This window comes from Trichogramma pretiosum, unplaced genomic scaffold, assembly GCF_000599845.2.
Source record: "Trichogramma pretiosum strain Unisexual culture from Peru unplaced genomic scaffold, Tpre_2.0 scaffold69, whole genome shotgun sequence".
Lineage (NCBI taxonomy): Eukaryota > Metazoa > Arthropoda > Insecta > Hymenoptera > Trichogrammatidae > Trichogramma > Trichogramma pretiosum.
In genome coordinates, this window is record NW_019641608.1 from 871,677 (window position 1) to 889,108 (window position 17,432).

Consider the following 17,432-nt stretch of genomic DNA (forward strand, 5'->3'; position numbering starts at 1 on the left):
GATCATAATTATATCGTGATTCCTTAACGGTAGCATGGCGAAAAAAAATCGAAAACTTGATTTTTTGCCAAAATTTTTCCTTTTTTTTGTTTAAATAGCTATAACTTTTTTATTACGCAAAAAATCAAATTTCTGAGATTAGTTCATGAAAGGGCATTAAATTTTACATCAAAATAGGACGAAATTTTTGAAGGTCTAAAACTATCAAAAAAATCGCTGTAAAAACCAACAAAAAATCAAGCATTTTGGTCGTTAATGGGTTAAAAAAATTTATATTTGCAGAGAAATTAAAAAAAAGTGCTCCAGTGAAATAGGCAAAACGTTTGGTAACATCGTAGCAAAGCAATTGCTGTAGCTATTTTATTGCGCAATATATCAATAGAATTATAGAATCATCACAGTAGCACAAAAAAGACAACGATCTGTGAATTCGTCACTATAAAATATTAATACTCTATAGCTAAGCCCCTAACTCAACCGGTTATTGGAACATTTACCTTAGGTGCATAAAAATAAGTGTACTTTTTATTATTATAACAATAACAAAATTATAGTTTAAGTTTTAGCATATAAGAGTGGATTAAATCAAGTAAAAGTCATGGATCAAAATATTCGTGCTTTTATTGGTTAATCAAAGGTGCAATGAAGTATGAAAGTTATGACTTTGAATTCGTAGAATAATTTTTAATCCTATTTTTCCATTCTCACATTCATGAACGTTGTTGCTTTAACTGCAAAATTTCTGAATCTAACAATAAATTATCTTCAGAATCCGATAATTTGTTATTGCTAAGCCCGGAAATCACTGAATTTGAATGCGTGAATGGAGTTAAACTTGACCACTCCATACCGAGGTAGATAGAAGGAACTCCTCCAATAGATGGTTCCAATAGTACTTGATTTTGTGATTGATGCTGCATTAGAATTTGGGGCGCACACATTGAAACATGAGATGTTAAATTTATATCTCGTTTTGATTGTTTTTCTTGCTTTCGCCATTTTGCTCGTCTATTTTGAAACCATACCTACGAAAATATTATTATAAATAACTGTAAACAAAAATTTATAGACGGAAATAATGTTATTTTTTTCAAATCAAGAATAAATAATATTTTTAAATAAATAATATATATTTTAAAACAAGTTTTTACAGGGTATGATTATTTTTTATAATATCCATCTTAATTGGGTAAGCATATAGTTTCTCTGTCAGTCGACCAAACAAGCTTCAATCATATTGCTGTATTTGAACGAAACTAAATTTTTGCTTGGTCCCTAATTTAGTTTGTATTTAGATAGGCATTTTACTCGTTATACCAATGTAGTATCAGAGTCACTACACAGTTTCTACAACGCAGATCGGTTTAACTATACTCTTATACATTGATATGAAAAAACTGAAGATTTTTGTTGTTCATGAGTCTCGATACTTTAGGAACACTAAAGACGTCTGTCTACCTTCTCGTCGGTGCAAAAAATGATTAATTTTAAAGAATTTTAAGGGGCTTGAAGTATCGAAAATTGATATGCAAAGTGTTGCTTTAAATAAATAGACTCCTGAACTTCATGAAACAATTTTTTTATTAATTTCCCTCAATTATTAAGTAATGAATAATCGATGAAAAATGTTCGAAAAAATTAGACGTGTTATCTGTTTAAACAATGTATTTCGAAAAATTAAGAAAACAATTTTTTTTCAAATTGTTTTTGTCTATAGAAATGCTTAACGTCAAAATTTCGAAAAACTTTTTATATTTGCTATTAGTCCAGTCAAATTAAATCTGACCCTATGTTAAAAATGAAAAAATTCGCAACCACAGTTTGACACCGGGAAAAGTTAGTGTTCGATGGTAGAAATGAAGTAGTGTAAAATGCAACTATGCAACTGATGGGAAATTAAACAATTGGGCCCCTTGAAGTTGCCCAAAACTCGTTTTTCGGCTGTAGTTTTTGAACGACAAACTTTACGAAAAAAAGTTTCAAATGAAAAATGTAGGTCTTTTCAAGCGCACATCGTATGCTTTATGATGTATAATGGGCATATAGAGTTTGAAAAGGAAAATTTCATTTTGCGTATAAATAGTTGTCAGAAAATGTTTGATTTCATTACTATCATAGATCATAAATTAATTGTTCAATAGTAGATTGATATTCAACTATTCCAAAATTAGAAAAATAAAAGATTTGTGAGTTAGATTTGAATTGGGATAAGACTGTCATACTTGCACTCATTTAATCTTTTAAAAAAAGTATTATTTCAATTTTAAATTACTGTGTGGTAAACTTTTTAATTTGATATAGTATTTGAAAAATAAAAATTTCCGTTATGTTGAATAATTGTCAGAATAGAGTTGATTTCGTTCATATTATAGCCATGTAATTGAACAATAGTGGATTAGAGTTTGGATAATTTAAAGAGTATCAAATGGGATTTGGATCCATGCGATGAATAGTTTTCATTTTTCAACCAAAAGTTTTATTATACGGGGTGCGGAAGTAGCATCCTACCGAACCGAGTGCTGAAGTAGAATCTTTCAAACTGAGCGTCAAATTAGTAATGTGGTGAATTGAAATTAAACTGGCATTATTCTTCTTGCATGGTTCTATTAGCTAAAGTATTACTGCTAGACGCCGATACGAGATCGAGTTTAATTTATTACATGCTTCACATATATTATGAGAAAATAAAAAAAAAATTAAGCAATCTTATGTCATTTGCATTTTTTTTACACTTCAAAATTAATTTGCTGCAATGTTTAACTTTGCTGAAACTTAAATAAAATAATTTACCGTGAGTAAATATTGATAGTATTATTCTTGCATTGGGGTAGTAAAAAAACATTTATTACTATAAAATTTTTTTCAATTGAATCACAGTGTAATTAATTACCTGAACTCTTGCCTCGGTTAAATGTATTTTCAAAGCCAGTTCTTCTCTAAAAAAAACATCAGGATAATGTGTCTTATGAAATGCTCTTTCTAATTCTTCTAATTGAAAATTACTAAAAGTTGTTCTATATCGTCGTTGTTTTCTTTTTCCTGAACTTGAATTAGATGTATCTTCTTTTGATAAGCTTGGAGGTGAGAATTCATGAACTGTAAAAATTTAAGTCTTGTAATAGTAGTCAAATATTTATTTTTTTCAAAATTTTGAATGAAATATGATATTCTATTGGCTGTTCAGTGTGAGTAAATAACAATCGGTGAAAAAAGTGAGTAGTATGTTACATTTCTCCCAAAGAGACCTCCCACTACTTATAACAGATCTTTACCAAAATTTTATCGGGTCTCCTGTTACCTCTTATTAAAGGCCTTAATTTGTACTTTAATCTAATGAGCCTTGGGGTTTATTTAAAAAATCATTTTTTTATCTAAAAAGAAACGATGTTAGGGAAAATTATAAATAATAAATTAATCGGAAAGTATTGACAACAGAATAAATAGAAAAATCAGTTTTATTAAAAATTGATTAAAATTACATAAAAAACAAAATCAGCTGTATAAGAACAGCCGTAAGATGTGTAACGTCTTTATGAACATTAAAAATAGAATTTAACATTAAACAATTTAAGTAATTCTATCTAAAATTCGAATAATTAAATTAAAACAAATTTCGAGTAATTCGATTTAAAAAATTCAAGTAAATCAATTTACAATAGAAAAAAAAGAAGCGCTGCAAGATGTGTAACTAAAGTCACATTTAAAGGTAAAAAATTTAAAAACTTAACAAATAAAATAAATCAAATAAAACGTAAAAGTATTTGATTTATTTTATTTGTTAAGTTTTTAAATTTTTTACCTTTAAATGTGACTTTAGTTACACATCTTGCAGCGCTTCTTTTTTTTCTATTGTAAATTGATTTACTTGAATTTTTTAAATCGAATTACTCGAAATTTGTTTTAATTTAATTATTCGAATTTTAGATAGAATTACTTAAATTGTTTAATGTTAAATTCTATTTTTAATGTTCATAAAGACGTTACACATCTTACGGCTGTTCTTATACAGCTGATTTTGTTTTTTATGTAATTTTAATCAATTTTTAATAAAACTGATTTTTCTATTTATTCTGTTGTCAATACTTTCCGATTAATTTATTATTTATAATTTTCCCTAACATCGTTTCTTTTTAGATAAAAAAATGATTTTTTAAATAAACCCCAAGGCTCATTAGATTAAAGTACAAATTAAGGCCTTTAATAAGAGGTAACAGGAGACCCGATAAAATTTTGGTAAAGATCTGTTATAAGTAGTGGGAGGTCTCTTTGGGAGAAATGTAACATACTACTCACTTTTTTCACCGATTGTTATTTACTCACACTGAACAGCCAATAGAATATCATATTTCATTCAAAATTTTGAAAAAAATAAATATTTGACTACTATTACAAGACTTAAATTTTTACAGTTCATGAATTCTCACCTCCAAGCTTATCAAAAGAAGATACATCTAATTCAAGTTCAGGAAAAAGAAAACAACGACGATATAGAACAACTTTTAGTAATTTTCAATTAGAAGAATTAGAAAGAGCATTTCATAAGACACATTATCCTGATGTTTTTTTTAGAGAAGAACTGGCTTTGAAAATACATTTAACCGAGGCAAGAGTTCAGGTAATTAATTACACTGTGATTCAATTGAAAAAAATTTTATAGTAATAAATGTTTTTTTACTACCCCAATGCAAGAATAATACTATCAATATTTACTCACGGTAAATTATTTTATTTAAGTTTCAGCAAAGTTAAACATTGCAGCAAATTAATTTTGAAGTGTAAAAAAAATGCAAATGACATAAGATTGCTTAATTTTTTTTTTATTTTCTCATAATATATGTGAAGCATGTAATAAATTAAACTCGATCTCGTATCGGCGTCTAGCAGTAATACTTTAGCTAATAGAACCATGCAAGAAGAATAATGCCAGTTTAATTTCAATTCACCACATTACTAATTTGACGCTCAGTTTGAAAGATTCTACTTCAGCACTCGGTTCGGTAGGATGCTACTTCCGCACCCCGTATAATAAAACTTTTGGTTGAAAAATGAAAACTATTCATCGCATGGATCCAAATCCCATTTGATACTCTTTAAATTATCCAAACTCTAATCCACTATTGTTCANTTGTTTCGACTTTTACTTGTTCGATTACTTTTGAATTCTTTAATTTTCTTAAATTAATAGTAAGATGTTTCACATCTTGCAGCTGTTCATAAACAGCTGATTTTTTTAAATTTTTTCAATTTTCAATTTAAATTTTTTTTTACTTGTTTTTCACTTATTTTTTTGTTTCGACTTTTACTTGTTCGATTACTTTTGAATTCTCCAATTTTCTTTAATTAATTGATAAAGATGTTTCACATCTTGCAGCTGTTCATAAACAGCTGATTTTTTTTTGATTTTTTCAATTTTCAATTTGTTTTATTAATCAAATTAGTGCATTGAGCTATTATCGTTCGTTATATCTTAATATAACATGATAATTTCGACTTCCCTTAAGAAGACACACACTCATAGACACGTATATATACATGCAGTAATAAGTATCAGATTTGACAACGTGCATGATAGTGCATAGTCTCGCGACGTACATGCATAGACAACACATACGTATTATATGTATTAGCGATACGCATAAGCAAGAGAGAGAAAGATATCTCAACGCAGTCAATCTCGTGAGCTGAGCCGACTGCTGTTGCTTATGCTGTTACGTTGCCTCGTGCGTATATGTTATAAACACAGGCATACGCGCGTCGAGTCTCGGCAGCGGACAGCAGCAGAAAGCAGTTCTGTAGCTGGCGCGGCAGCCAATCACAGCGCGTAGCGCAAACCTACGCTGTATAGGCAGTTCTACTGCCAAAGTTGCGCTCGCTCGGACGGACGGACGGACGCTCGGTTTTTACGGGTTTACCCCTGACACCAAACGCGAATATAGATGTTTCACATCAAAAAATAATTTTATTCATAAATAATATAAAAAATTGTCATTGTTTTCCAAAATAATCAGTCAATTTTGACTGTTTTGATCATCTCAAAACATCTCTGTACAATTCGATATCGCCAAATCACATAAGCGTTTGAAATTTAAACTTCGGACTATTATCGCATCATTGTACATTGCTTGCTCCGACGCCTGTAGCACGAGATTTATAATTGCAGCAACAGCCTTAGCATTAAAAGCAGTCTCGGAAACAGTTTGTCTCATGCCTTCTTCAAAGTCTTCTTGGTGTTCGTAGTTTGAAAGCTCTTCGATTTCCTCAATGGTAATTGGCCTTTGCTCTAAAACAAGATCGAACCTCTGATTCTTGGAGGTCTTGAAACTCTTCGCCGTCAACTTCTCGAACCAAAGCCACAACCTCTCTGACAGTATCTTAATAATTTATCCGCTGCTCATAATTGTACATCATATTTTTCAAAGACCTTAACTTGACGTTTTTTCTATAAAAACCGGTAGATTGCAGAGATCTCTGAAAGAGGTGATAGACCAGGTTGAAAATTCTGAAATATTCTTTTTTTTTTATAAGATCTCAAGTGAAAATGGTATGTTGGATCGGGTTACCGTCAAAATCTCCGCGACAAAATTTCCGGTGACAAAATCTCCGGGACATAATCTCCGATAGGAAAAAAGCAGAAACACACTTACATTCGTCTCAAAACACGCACATCCCAAACACACTAATACACATACCAAAAAACGTACATCCAAAACACACAAGACGCATCCCAAAACACGCACATCCAAAACTCACTAATACATATCTAATAAGTAGAAAAATATAAAATAAAATTCGGCGGAGATTTTGTCCCGAAGATTTTGTCCCCGTAGATTAGATTACGGAGATTTAGTCACCTGGAGATTTTGTCCCGAAGATTTAGTCGCGGAGATTGTGTCGTAGGAGATTTTGTCAGCTGATATATGTTCTGGTAAACGCACATCGATCAGATCTTAATGTTTGGGTTTTTGATAAAGTGAATTTAAATTAATTCGATAACTTTTATTGTTTGAGATTAGTTATTAAATTTTAATTATTAATAAACTTATTGTTTAAATAATTGAAGGCGTCACAGTCACTTCAGATCTGACATTAGATCTAATATCAGATTTGATGTAAGCTCTGATGTCGATTATCATATGCAAATTCTGATATAAGATCTGGCATAAGATCTGATGTGCATTCACCAGACTTTCATCCGATATGAGATTTCAAGTCAGATCAGATATACTATTTTTACCTGGGGAATTTCTTACGATTTATTGTTTCCCTAAAGTCATTTATTTTTAAGATAAACAGTAGCAAAGATCCATTGGATTAAACTAAATAATATGGTTCATTATTGAGTAACAGGAGCACTATAAAAATTTAACAAGAATTTGTGACTCGGTGGTGTCTACGTCACACCTCTGCTATATATCAGAAATAATTCAGCGAGAGATTTAATAGTGAGTCACTTGACCAGTGATTAAAAGGTTTAGAAAAATTCTGCTTTCAAGCAACTCGGATGCAGGTTTTTAGCCAATTTCAGGTAATGGAACCAATAGTTTGTCCAAGTTCATACCTTCCTCTACCTATTAGAATTTTCACAGAATTTTTAATTGAGTTTTGATGTGAAACATCTATATTCGCGTTTGGTGTCAGGGGTAAACCCGTAAAAACCGAGCGTCCTTCCGTCCGTCCGAGCGAGCGCAACTTTGGTAGTAGAACTGCCTACACAGCGTCGGTTTGCGCTACGCGCTGTGATTGGCTGCCGCGCCAGGTACAGAACTGCTTTCTGCTGCTGCCCGCTGCCGAGACTCGACGCACGTATGCCTGTGTTTACGTATATGCACGAGGCAACGTAACAGCATAAGCAACAGCAGTCAGCTTAGCTCACGGAATTGACTGCTTTGCGATATCATTCTCTCTCTTGCTTATGCGTAGGAAAATACACAGAATAGGTATGTACTGTTTATGCGTACACGTCGCGAGACTCTACGCACTATCATGCATGTTTTCAAATCTGATATTAATCAATGCATGTATGTATACGTGTTTATGAGTGTGTGTCTTCTTAAGGGAAGTCGACATTTTTATCATGTTATATTAACATACAACGAACGATAATAGCTCAATGCACTAATTTGATTAATAAAACAAATTGAAAATTGAAAAAATTTTAAAAAATCAGCTGTTTATGAACAGCTGCAAGATGTGAAACATCTTTATCAATTAATTAAAGAAAATTGAAGAATTTAAAAGTAATCGAACAAGTAAAAGTCAAAACAAAAAAATAAGTAAAAAATTAAAAACAAATTAAAAGTTGAAAAATCAAGAAAAAATCAATTTAATAAAAAAATCTAAAATCAAACAAGTAAAAAGTAAGAAAACAAAAAAACAAAAAACATGAATCAAAAAAACGAGAAAATCAAGAAAAATCAAGAAAAAGAAAAGTCAGAAAATCCTAACACAAGTATCGATGTTTCACATCTGGTGCGCTAAAGCTCGAGAAACTACTGTGATTCCTGAACTCAATGAGAGGGAACGATTTGAAGAGTAAGCACGCATTGATAATGCATCAGATGTGAAACATCGATGCTTGTGTTGGGACTTTCTAACTTTTCTTTTTCTTGATTTTTCTTGATTTTCTCGTTTTTTTGATTCATGTTTTTAGTTTTTTTGTTTTCTTACTTTTTACTTGTTTGATTTTAGATTTTTTTATTAAATTGATTTTTTCTTGATTTTTCAATTTTTAATTTGTTTTTAATTTTTTACTTCTTTTTTTGTTCCGACTTTTTCTTGATTTTCATTTATAAAAGTTCATGAAAATGAAAAAAAAGTGCTTTACCAGTAAATGAAAGCCGCGAAACCAGTAAATGAATGTACAAATCGAGGAGCGCGCTCGCGCTCGCTCTGGCAAGTATGGCAGAGAGAGCTGCGGCGTACACGCTCCTCATTTACATCGCACTGGCGTTTTTCGCTGCCCGCGAAAACTCTTTTTCACTCTCATTTGAATTTGATAACAGATATCTTAATTCTGTAAAGTGCTATGGAACCCTGGATAAAAATACAATCCAACGATGTATCGAGGAGCGCGTGTCGCGCTCCACCTGGCAAGTATGACAAGAACTAAGTGACGACACGCCGCTACTCATATACAGCCCATTACTTTCCGCCAACTTTCTTTTCGCTCTAATTAGAATTTGATAACAGATATCGAGAATCTGATAAACCCATTAGATTCCTTGGAAAAAATCCTATCGATATGAGGTATTCGGATTTTCGAAAAGTTCACGACTTTTGATAAAAATAACATTATTAAAGTGAGAAGCATGAAAAATGTTCACACCTACAAAATGTTCACACCTAAAAAGTGTTCACACCTCATATATACGCATTGCAAGTGTGTGTTGTGTAGGTACGCGCTGTCGCGTATATGTCGCATATATCAAAGATTCTCCGAATAGTAGCGGTTTTTTCGCCCAAATATCATCCCGGGCGACTCGCTCGACGCACTAGGTCGAGATCTGTCCTCGATGATGACTTTCTCCGGGAAGTCGTGGTATTTTCGCACTAATTTCGACCAGGGTGTCCCGCTCGACGCACTAGGTCGTGATCTGTACTCGACGATGACTTTTTACGGAAAGTCGTAGTGTATTCACACGAATATCGACCCGGGTGTCCCTCTCGACGCACTAGGTCGTGATCTGTACTCGACGATAACTTTCTCCGGGAAGTCGTGGTGTATTCACACGAATATCGACCCGGCGACGACTTTATCCGAGGAAGTCGAACGGTTTTCGTTACTTCGTCCGCACGGGTGACCTACTCGGGGCACCAAGTATGAATTTAGACCTGGTGACGAGTTTCACCGTGGGAACGGTTTTCGTTACTTCGTCCACCCGGGTGACCTAATAAGTGCACCAGGTATGATTATAGACCTGGTGACGACTTTCTCCGAGGAAGACGAAGTTTTTAATATATATTTAAAATTCAGAAAAATAAGATCTTTACTTTGAAATTCAGCTATATTGAAAGTACGCAAAGCTTTCTTTTCATCATGTAGTAAAGGTTCGCATCGATGTCGATTGAGACGGCCGGGCAAGTAGAATCATAAGTAAGGTTTTTTTATACAAAATAGGTGTTAAAAATCACGTACTGAATTATTTTTCAGACTTTTAGTATAATTAAAGTTTGAAAAAGAAAAGTTTATTTTGCGTATGAATAGTTGTCAGAATATGTTCGATTTCATTACTATTGTTACATAATCTATGTAACTGATTCATAGGCACACGCAATCGGGGCATGTACAGCCGAATCGGTATGAATCGCGCGCACGGGCAATCAAAATTAGCACAAGACACCCGAAAACAAGTGTCGCGCTATCGCGACAAAACATCTACACGGGTGATGTCTTTGGCGGTTCGTCGCTTCTTTACGATAATGATCACCGCGACTCTTAAGCCGTCGTCGCACGGCCGCGTATGTTATCAAAATTCGAGGTAACCCGGGGTTACGAATAAGCCGCGCTTTGATGCACGATGACCGCGCGTAACCCGCTGAAGAGGGCCATAAATTCCGTAGGGCATCGGGAAAAATAAATGACGTAACGGCACCCGCGGTGTTGCTCGAGAACAACAAAGTCCTCAAGTGACACAGATACGGCGGGGTATATAAGCGCGGAGCAATTCAGCCTCCGGAGCATTCGAGCATTCGGGCATTCCAGCATTCTTTGAGTCTTCGTCTTTCGTCTACAGTCATCGTGTTCGAGATAGCCTCCGTCGATAGCCAGTGATAACGCGGATAGCCCTCGGCCAGTTCAACCAGTGACCACCAAGTGTCAGCCCAGCGGAAGATCCAGAGTGTGTATTGCGTGAGAGAGAGAGTGCGAATATTAATAGTGCAGTGTGTGCATCTCGTCAAGCAGTGTACCAACATACAAAAAGTAAGAAATAAATGTTATATTTAATTGTAAGTCCAATATCAACTCATTCAACCTTCCACCAGCAGTATCGGCAAATAAACAATTAAACTTATAAGGGCGTATGTATAACGCTCAGTAGTAGAGCCGTAACACTATCATAGCTCATTGAATAATTGTTCAATAGCACAGGCACACAAAAAAAAAATGCTCAGTCCCAGAGACCGGACCCAGTAGACTTTATGTTTTTGGGGTCGCTGAATCCGAATCCGTCGTCGGTTTTTCGCCATCAGATCGATTTAAGGTCATTTGAAGGTCATTCAAAGGTCAAATCATGTAAAATAGGTTTTAAAATCTGAAACTATTCCTACATAGGTTTTTGAGGATGCTGAATTCAAATCTGAAGTCAGGTGACCTCTACGACCTTACCTTCAAGGTCATTTGAAGGTCAAACTTAGAAAATGCGATATAAAAATCAGAAAAATATATTTTTTTATGTTTGGAGAGTTACTGAATTCAAATTCAAGGTCATTTTGACTCAAAGTTGACATCTAAAGGTCATTTAGAGGTCATTTAAAGGTCAAATCATAAAAAAAAGGTTAAAAAATTTGAAAAAAACTCCTATATGGGTTTTTGAGGATGCTGAAATCAAATCTAAAGTCAGATGACCTCTCAGACCTCACCTTCGAGGTCATTTGAAGGTCAAACATAATAAATTCGATATAAAAGTCCGAAAAACATATTTTTTATGTTTCAAGGGTCGGTGAATTTGAATCAAAGTTCATTTCCACTATACTGACTAATTTTAAGCTTATTTCAAGATTAAATCTAGTGAAAACGACAAAGTATCGAAAAAAGATTGTGTATAGGTTTTTTGAGCTAAGTAATTCAGCTTTTTGATTGAGTAATGTAATGACCCAGTCACAAGGGTCATAGCATCCCTACGGCCACGAGTAGATAAAACACCGGGGCGGCAAATCAGCCCGATGCAACACCAAGTCCGAACGGGCATGCTAGTGTACGGCCGCACATGTACATCGCGGCACGTAATTGTGTGAGTGCGCATACAGATAAGAGCAACGAACGTCAGTGCGCGCCTGCACACGTACACCGCGGCGCGCACTGGTGTAAGTGCGCACACGGACAGAGCCGTGAACGTTAGTGTGCGACTGCACACGTACACCACAGCGCGCACTGGTGTGAGTGCGCACACGCATGGAGCAGCGCGCGCTTGTGTGAAGCATAACTCGCGCTTGCAAGCTACAAGTCGAAATTTATGATGCCTCCGTTACCGGGAATTCGATAGGGTAACCGGCTCGGGCAATTCGCAGAAAAAACGGATGTTGGCAAAAATCAGGTCACAACTTGCAAGCGAAGAAACTAAGGGGACGGCTCAAGCCTTCGCCTAAGATTCCCAGAAACGACCGATGGGAAAAAACGCGCAGCCCGCAAGCTCTAGAGGACACATAAAGTTCACGGCGACCCTCGCTCAGACAAAGAGGGTACGGCAGCAACCAACAGTATATAAACCGAGACTCAGAGAGTCTCGGGGCCAGTGTTCATTCTCGGTTCGAGGCGTACACATCGACGCTCGTCGGTTCGGTATCCACGTACATCTTTACTTCTCGAGTCAAAGTTCGCAGTTTACTTGAAGGCCAGCCTGTTGCTCGGCTCCGACCCGATAGAATCAGTGCGAGTTAGTTATTCGAAAAGTACGCGAGCCCGTCCAGCTGCAACCACCGACGCTGCCCAGCACGCCGACGCCGTGCCGGCTTCATCGACACCGAGAACACCCTCATCAACACCGAGGACACCCTCGTCGACGCCGATCTCCTCGACACCGATCTCGCCGACGCCGATCACCCTCACCGACGCCGCACCAGCCAAGGCCAGACCGTCACGGGCCCGCCCTACAACAGACACCACACCGACGCCTTCAGTCGCCGCACCGAACGTCGCCGCCGAAGATAAGAACACCGGTACATAGTAAGCAACATTTATGTAACTAGGATTAAGGTTAAATAAACAGTCTTGTGTGTGTGAATCCAAGTCCCTGTGTTATTCATTTCTCCACCACGCCCCACCCAAGAGACATAGAGTCGAGTCATTAGCTTTCAGTCAGCTGGCATATTTTATTAATAATAAATAGATGGTCAAACTAGCCATCACAGTAACCTGTAAAAAGTTAAGATCAATGTCATTTCAAGGTTAAGTTAATGAAAAGAGGGCAAAACTTGATGAAATATTGTTAATTTCGTATGCCTTTTTACTTTTTTCATTTGTAACGCCCCTTTTTTCTTCAAACGATCGGCCTAAAGGTTGCCGTCTGCGTTTAGTCCTTTATTTTCACTCTCTTTCTCTTCAACATCCAACAGTAATCAGCCATCATTGCCACATCCCATCTACCTTGATATCGCTGCTCCATATGTTTGATGTCATGATGGAATCGTTCTCCCTGCTCGTCGCTAAAATCACTACAGTTTTTCGGGAACTCATCTGAATGGTTATGCAAGAAATGCAGTTTGTAAGACATATTACATTCCATTTCACCGAAATTGTTTATCATTGTTGATATTAAAACTTTGTAATCATCGCTTCTGCGATTACCTAGAAAATTTTCCACAACATTTTTGAAGCTGTGCCATGCAGCTTTCTGAACCTCAGTCATCTTAGTTGGAAAATTGTCATCTTTCAGCATTTTTCTTATTTCTGGTCCATCGAATATTCCTTCTTTTAATTTGGCATCAGATTTAAAGGAAAATTTAGATTCTAAATATTTGTAACCATTCCTCACTCTCACTCAAAGCTTTTACAAATTGTTCCATAATGTCCAATTTAATGTGTAAAGGAGGTAGTAAAAATTTTCTAGGGTCTACTAACGAACTGTTAATAACATTATGATGTCCAGCTTCTAAAGAATTTCTCTCTGTCCACTTGTGGTCGGTATAATGGTTTTTACGATCTCTGCTGTCCCACAAGCACTTGAAACATGGGTACTTTGTAAATCCAGATTGCTGTCCCATCAGCATACCAAAAACTTTCAGAGATTCGTTCAAAGATTCGTGAGTTAGATTTGAATTGGTATAAGACTGTCATACTTGCACTCATTTAATCTTTTGAAAAAAGTATTACCACAATTTTAAATTACTGTATGGTAAACTTTTTAATTTGGTATAGTATTTGACAAATAAAAATTTCTGTTAAGCTGCAGAATAATTGTTAGAATATGATTGATTTCATTCATATCATAGCCATGTAATTGAACAATGGTAGATTGAGTTTAATAATGAGCATTTGGATAATTTGAAGTATAAGCATACGTTGATATGATAATTAATATAGACTGTAATATATCTCCTTTTTTATTGAATAAGAAACTAAAACTTGAATTTATCATCGAAACCAACCTCTTTATTGCCATATTGCCATGATTAAATTAAGGGCACCTGTGTTAAATGACATAATTAAAGTATTTCAAGGTTATAGTTATGATTTTTCATGTTGTAGGACAAGTTTTGGTGATTTTTTAGGGATCTTTTTTGAAAATCTGTTTCATTTGAGGAGAAGAACAATTTTATCAAAATTTTAAGACCTCACAGATAAAGATTGGTTCAAAACTCCTGTTATATCTAAAAAATCGAGTCTCGTCACGCTGTTTCTCGACCTCGAGTTTTTCGATATAATGTCATTAAAAGGGGTAATAAAAAGAATGATGTAATTTACGGGTTATCATACTACGCTCTAGTCACGGGATAGCTTACGCAAATTCGGATATTCTTCCAATATCGCCCCACTGTAATTTGGGATTCAACAATTATTATATATAGCGCGGATCTTTGTAATCTCGGGCGGTCGGCTCTCAGCTCTCTTAGACAGACGCACTAACATCTTGCGGTCTTCACGCGCTAACACCTTATACTAGTTTTTTTAACTGAGCTATCGCTGAGCCAATCGCGTGGTACATTATAACTAAAAGTATAACGAAAAATATAATATCCATTTTATATGTGCAAACTCTATAATAAGTCTTGTGTCAGACCTTAAACGTGTTTCTCAGATTTTGTACAGTTAGAGTAAAATAAATGCTCGGGTATTATTTAACAAATAGTCCGGACGTAACACTCCAATCAAAATATGGGGCAAATCACGATAGATGCCCCAGCGGTGTGCGCGAACAGCCAAATCACGCAGTTTTTGACTTCATATTTTATCTAGAAAAAAACACGGGTAAGTGATTTCGATGTGTTTTTTCCTCAGCTTTTCATTGGTGAGCTCAAAAGAGTAAAAACCAGCCTCCATAACCTCGAAAAATGGACCCGAACATAAAACATGCTGTATCTTTTTACCTCCAGGTTTAGAATTTTTTAAGGGTCTAGATCGAAAGATCTCGCGATTATACATAAGAAATGACTCTAAAAAAAGGGACTTTTTCGATTTTCTCGAGCGATGATCGAAGAAAAGAAGACCGCGCAGTCGGCCATTTTCGAGCGCCGCAGCCTGTTTTTCACTACTCTTTACGTTTCTTTATTTATCACGCGTTAGGTTTTCACCATAAAAATAAACAAATACATGTTTTTGTGTATTTTTTCTCATCTTTCTAATGGTGCAATCAGTTTTTCGAAAATTGGCCTTTTTGAACAGATAAATTAACTTTTTTGATTTATAGTCTTATTATTTTCGTTCTATTCGTGAAACGAAGCAACTTTTTTTCGTTATAATCTCTTAATTATTTTTACTTATAAGAACATAAAACAAACATTCTTAAATGGTGTCCCAAATACGATCGAGATAAAAAATAAAATATTAGTTGATTAGTTTCCCTACATCTTAAAACAGTGAATGCTAAACTCTACAACATTGCATACTTGCACGTTTATTTTTAATATTTCAACCCACAATGAAGTTAACTTGTTTCAAAATTACATCGAAGTGTCCATACAAATTTCTCATGAATTAGTAGGTGCATGAATCCAAGCGGTAATGCAGAGCATTATAAATACGTTACTCTACTAGTATATTCTCTGGGTTCAGAAAACTAGCTAAACTTTATTAAATCTTGAATCTTTGCGGAAATTATTAAAAAATAATTAGATTTTAAATCTTTTCTTTAATGTTATTATTGGTACGTTGAAAAAGTGTAACATCAGCTACCTGAAGCGATTAAAGTGAAAATTATTCCTGAGTGTCTTAAATATAGCTTATTTTATTCGTAAATTAATTATTACCTCTTAAGGGCTAAATATATATTTCTGAGTAGCCAAGGTATAATTAATAGTTATCAAAATGCAGACTATAAACTTTTTGCTTAACATATTATATTCAACGTTAATTACTAAAACACTCCTTTTTGTTGCTCTGTTGAAGCAGCTATTTCGAAAATACTTTATTGCAATTTTCAAAATTAAAAACTTGTTTGAAAAAGCGTCTGTTAATGGTTTAGGTCTATTATATACTAATACATTTAAATCTATCAGATGATTAGAAATTTCTGAGCTACGCAAAAAGCTCTAATTGAAGAAACGTTATAACTTCTTTCATTGTATGAGATGAAAAAGAGACATGATATTTATTATTTTATCTGTAAATAAAATATTAAGTAAAACTCACCTAATTTTGATGGAATGCATGCAGAAGGTGACTGCGTTTCAATCAAACTCATCAAAGTGTTTGATTGTAGATCTGAATTCGGTAAATTATCACGAAAATTTTCAATACTCAAAGTTTCATGAAATGAGACAATTTTTGAAGAACTATTTACTACAAAGTAATGTTTACTTGTATCTTCTTTGTCTCCGACTTCCATAGCAAAGGAATCTGTACGCAAGCATTGAAGAGTTCGTTTTGAAGAGTGTAACGATTTAGAGTAATAGCATTCACTTTTATGCAATTTTTACAAATAGTTAAACGATCATTAATTTACATCAACATTATTTTATGTACAACTCAAAATCTTAGAATAATACACAGCTGGAATAGAAAAATTTCAATCAATACTTCATACAAATTCGAATTGACTTTCTTTACACGCAAGTTTCTTTGCAAAGCACTGAAACCTTACAAATGCTGTGTTCGTGAAACAAGAATCGATAATACAATAATGGAAATTATATTGGAATAGAAAAATACAATATAATTTTAGAATATGAATTAAAGTAATTTTGTAATTACAACGATATATATAATTAAAAAATTTATTTAACGATCTTTATTAAATTATATTGAATTTTGGAGCCATCAATCATTGGTCTCATGCGAATCATTTAAACCTAGCTTATATTAAAATAAATTGATTAGATTTTTATTATGATGATAAAATTGGTTAGAGTTTCATTTTTATTTCATTTGAACTGCGGTAAACAATATATACATTTAAAGAATATTCATGAGATACAGATTGCAGATAGTTTGCATATATTTTTCTTTTAGTTCGTGAAAATTTTACTGTATAATTTCTAAACTTTAATTTAAACATAATTTTTTATTGAGGTTATGGAAAATAATTATTCAAAATTTTTTCCTATAAAACATAATATTT

The 17,432-nt window shown here is 34.2% G+C and overlaps 1 protein-coding gene across 1 annotated transcript; it reads right to left on the reverse strand.

The window, feature by feature from the left end:
- Positions 1 to 603: 603 nt before the first annotated feature.
- Positions 604 to 16,875, reverse strand: LOC106648560 (homeobox protein aristaless-like 3). The gene is made up of 3 exons (XM_014365517.2): positions 16,505 to 16,875; positions 2,891 to 3,096; positions 604 to 1,025 (listed from the first exon to the last, which is right to left on the reverse strand). Exons 1-3 carry the CDS (start codon positions 16,698 to 16,700, stop codon positions 711 to 713), a joined length of 717 nt encoding a protein of 238 aa, XP_014221003.1. The 5' UTR covers positions 16,701 to 16,875; the 3' UTR covers positions 604 to 710.
- Between the last annotated feature and the right edge of the window lie 557 nt (positions 16,876 to 17,432).